This window comes from Egretta garzetta, unplaced genomic scaffold, assembly GCF_000687185.1.
Source record: "Egretta garzetta isolate BGI_Z169 unplaced genomic scaffold, ASM68718v1 scaffold79, whole genome shotgun sequence".
Taxonomy (NCBI): Eukaryota; Metazoa; Chordata; class Aves; order Pelecaniformes; family Ardeidae; genus Egretta; species Egretta garzetta.
The window spans coordinates 2,090,872-2,093,973 of record NW_009260791.1 but is presented as its reverse complement, the minus strand read 5'-3'; the positions used below and the strand labels follow the sequence as shown (position 1 = coordinate 2,093,973).

At 59.2% G+C, this 3,102-nt stretch overlaps 1 protein-coding gene across 1 annotated transcript in view; it reads right to left on the bottom strand.

Annotated features, from left to right (window-relative positions):
- Positions 1–3,101, bottom strand: part of ISM2 (isthmin 2) — a gene marked incomplete at its 5' end in the record, with an annotated part of 3,364 nt that extends 263 nt beyond the window's left edge. Inside the window, 6 exon segments of the mRNA XM_035902023.1 lie at positions 1–6; positions 8–143; positions 631–708; positions 1,207–1,347; positions 2,192–2,546; positions 3,042–3,101. The exon segment at positions 1–6 is cut by the window's left edge and continues 263 nt beyond it. Of these exon segments, the coding sequence (XP_035757916.1) occupies positions 1–6; positions 8–143; positions 631–708; positions 1,207–1,347; positions 2,192–2,546; positions 3,042–3,101 (776 nt within the window).
- Position 3,102: the final 1 nt, after the last annotated feature.

Sequence of the window (3,102 nt, the reverse complement as noted above, 5' to 3'; positions counted from 1 at the left end):
CTATCCCCGCGGTTTGACGGCGTTGTAGACGACCTCCAGCGGGTAGGAGCAGGGGCAGCTGGGCAGGTCCGTCAGCACCTTGCTCAGGTACTTGCTGAGGAAGTCGCTCTTGCAGTTCAGCCACTTCTCACAGCTGTCCACCTCTGGGGGAGGGCACCAAAAGGGTGAGGGCACGCGCAGCCCGCGCCTTGCTCTACCCAGCTGCCATTTGCCCGCGGCCCGGCCAGCACCACCAGCGGAGCCTGCAACTACCAGGCAGGAGCAGCCGGGCTCCTGGGACAAGCTGGAGCCAGGCTCCAACCCCAGGCAGTGACAGAGGGAAGGGGTTTCGTGCCGGGGCAGAGCTGCCCTTTGCAGGGGCTCTGCCCGAGGCCCCCATCTCCTCATGGGAGAGGGCATGCGGCAGGCTGGTCTCAGCCACTGCACCATAAAGCAGGACTGCAGTTGTACCAGGGCTGTGGGAGGACCTGGGTTTCCCGGCACGACTGCCGAAGCCTGCATGTGGTTTGTGTGACTTAGGTCTGGAGACCAGATGCGGGAGCCCTTGGCAGAGCCCTCCCAACAGCCAGCTACACCCCCCGTGGGGTCTGGCACTGAAGCCCCCAGTGCAAGGCAGAGGCAGAGGCTGACCTGAGTTGAACAGCTCTGTGGTGTTGTCGCTTTTGAAAGGCGTCTCCTCTGTGGGGAAGACCGTTTCCCCTTCTGCTCCTTAAGAGGGGAAACAAAAAACAAACCAAAGAGCCAGGCTGAACACCAGAAACATCAGGTTTTTCTCCTCCATCTTCCACCCCCTCTCCTGCCACTGCTTTGGTGATGCAGCCCTGTGTCTGGAAGGAAGGGCCGGCAGCAAGACATGCAGGACAGACCTGCCCAAGGCTGTGGGTTATGCAAATCCCAGTGGATGGAGCCGGCTCCCAGTATGCCTCAGGAGAGGATTTCAAGCTCCCAATGTGAGAGGTGTGCAAGGAGTCGCACACCGAGCTAGACACCAGCTGTACCACCCTTGGGCACCACGTAACTGCCTGGGGGAGCCATGAAGCCCCACCAGAGCTTCTTCGTGGAAACAAACCCCCATGGCCATTAGCCTAGATCACATCAAACATAACTAATTCCTGAAGCATGAGCAATGCCCAGCCTGCAGCGGCGGGGGACCAGCCCACACTGGGGTCAGACAGTGCCCAAGCACTGGTATGGCCGAGGGCTCACCAGGACAGCGTGGCAGGTCGCAGGTCCTTGACTCTGTCGCTGTGCAGGCGTAGCCACAGGACCGGGTCCTCTTCTGGTTGCCACTGCCACAGGTGATGCTGCAAGGGGACCACAGGCTCCACTCCTCCTCATCTTCATAGTCTGTGCATGGCAGGGCAGAGGCAGAGGGTGGTGGACTTCAGCAAAGCCTCAGCAGGAGGGGAGGCAGCAGCCACCTGGGACCTCCCTCAGCTCTGCCTGGTCCCTGGGATGTCCTTTACAGGGACACAGGGCCAGTGCTGCCTGGCACCCTCAGAGGTGCCCTGCCATGTGATGCCAACCCTGTCCTCACTGGCAACCCCAGGGAAACAGCTCCCGAGCAAAGGCTCTCATTCTCACAGTTTTACTCATGTACCGACCCAGACAAGCATCGCTGCCCATCCCCATCCTCACCAAACCTGCCCAATGCAGTGGCAATGATGCTGAAGCATCACATGTTAGCAAAGGTTGACTAGTTTTGGGCTTGTGGCCAGGAAGCTGCAGGAGGGAGCTGCTGCGGTGCCGTGGCCTGTCTGCCCACCGGCACCTGCCAGCTAGCCCTCTTGCAGCGCCCCTCCTGGGGGGTGCCTGGGTCAGTGGCAAAGGCTTCTGTCACTGGTGTCACTGCAGGGACCTGAGTTGATGACAGCAGCACTTGCCATTAAACATTTACACCATATTTCTCATCTGAGCATGCCTTTGCTAGAGTCCATGCTCCAGTCTGATTACATGCAAGGGCAATTCCCACTGGGACACTGGTGTGTCTGACCACTGGCAGCCCCAGCTGGGTGCTGGCCTTGCTCCTTGGCATGCTTGCTTATTTTTTAAGTAGGAGCTGAGCACCAGTGTGCTGTGATCCCCGGTGCAGGGCTGCTCCCCCTGCAGCGAAACAGGGCTGTGGGTCAGGCAGGGCAGGGGAGGGCAGTGCCAGTCTGCAGGGCAGCTGTGTGCACCCAAGAGGACTCACCATAATTATATTTTTCCTTAAAGATCCAGTTCTTCTGCCCGGGCCACCGCTGGTCCCAGTCACCTCCCACTCCGCTGAGCATGGACTCCTCCTCATACTCTGCTGTGTAATCTTCCTCCTCCTCTTCATCTTCTTCCTCCCTGTCCCCTACATCCAGGTTGTCATCCTCTTCCTCCTCTTCCTCCTCCTCCTCCTCGTCCTCCTCAGCAGGGTCAGTGTATTCCCAGAAGAGGGGCCAGAAGAGGTCCTTGTGGGACAACCACTCAGAAGATGTCAGGGACCAGTCATTGCTTGTCTCCTTCAACAAGTCCATCTCCATCTCAGCCTGAGGATCATCCACCACTTCGATGGTCACCTGTAGGCCAGATATGAGGTGGGGCAGTGAGCTGGGGCACAGTCCTGGAGCAGACCTACCAGCCCATGCTCTGGTTCCCAACCCGAGAGGCCAGAGATGCTTTGGGCTACAGGACCACGTGATGAACAAAAGAGGTCTCGCCTCTACCGGAGGGACTGAGCAGGGACAGAGAGGGAGGTGCAGGTGTGGCTGGTGGTCACCCACAGCAACCAACGCCACCTTCAGAAACTGAGAGGTCACCCCCATAGGAGCATTTGCTCCTGCTCTATGGAGAGGGGCTGTGGAGGGGCAGGGAAAAGGCCATGAGGAAATTCCTCTGGCAAGGAGCTTGTCTGTGCCAGCTATTCTCATCTGGTAGTTACCAAGAAGACAGATGGCAGTGGCCACGTGGACCCCGCTCACGAGATCTTTCCTCTTAGGGAACCAAAAGACGCTGGGGAGACCAAGAGGTGCTGAACCACATCCCCCTGCAGCCCACCCAGACCGGCTCCCCACCTGGATGTTGGGGTTCTGGGCACTCAGGTCCACGTTGGCCAGCCCCGGCAAGCTCTGCAGG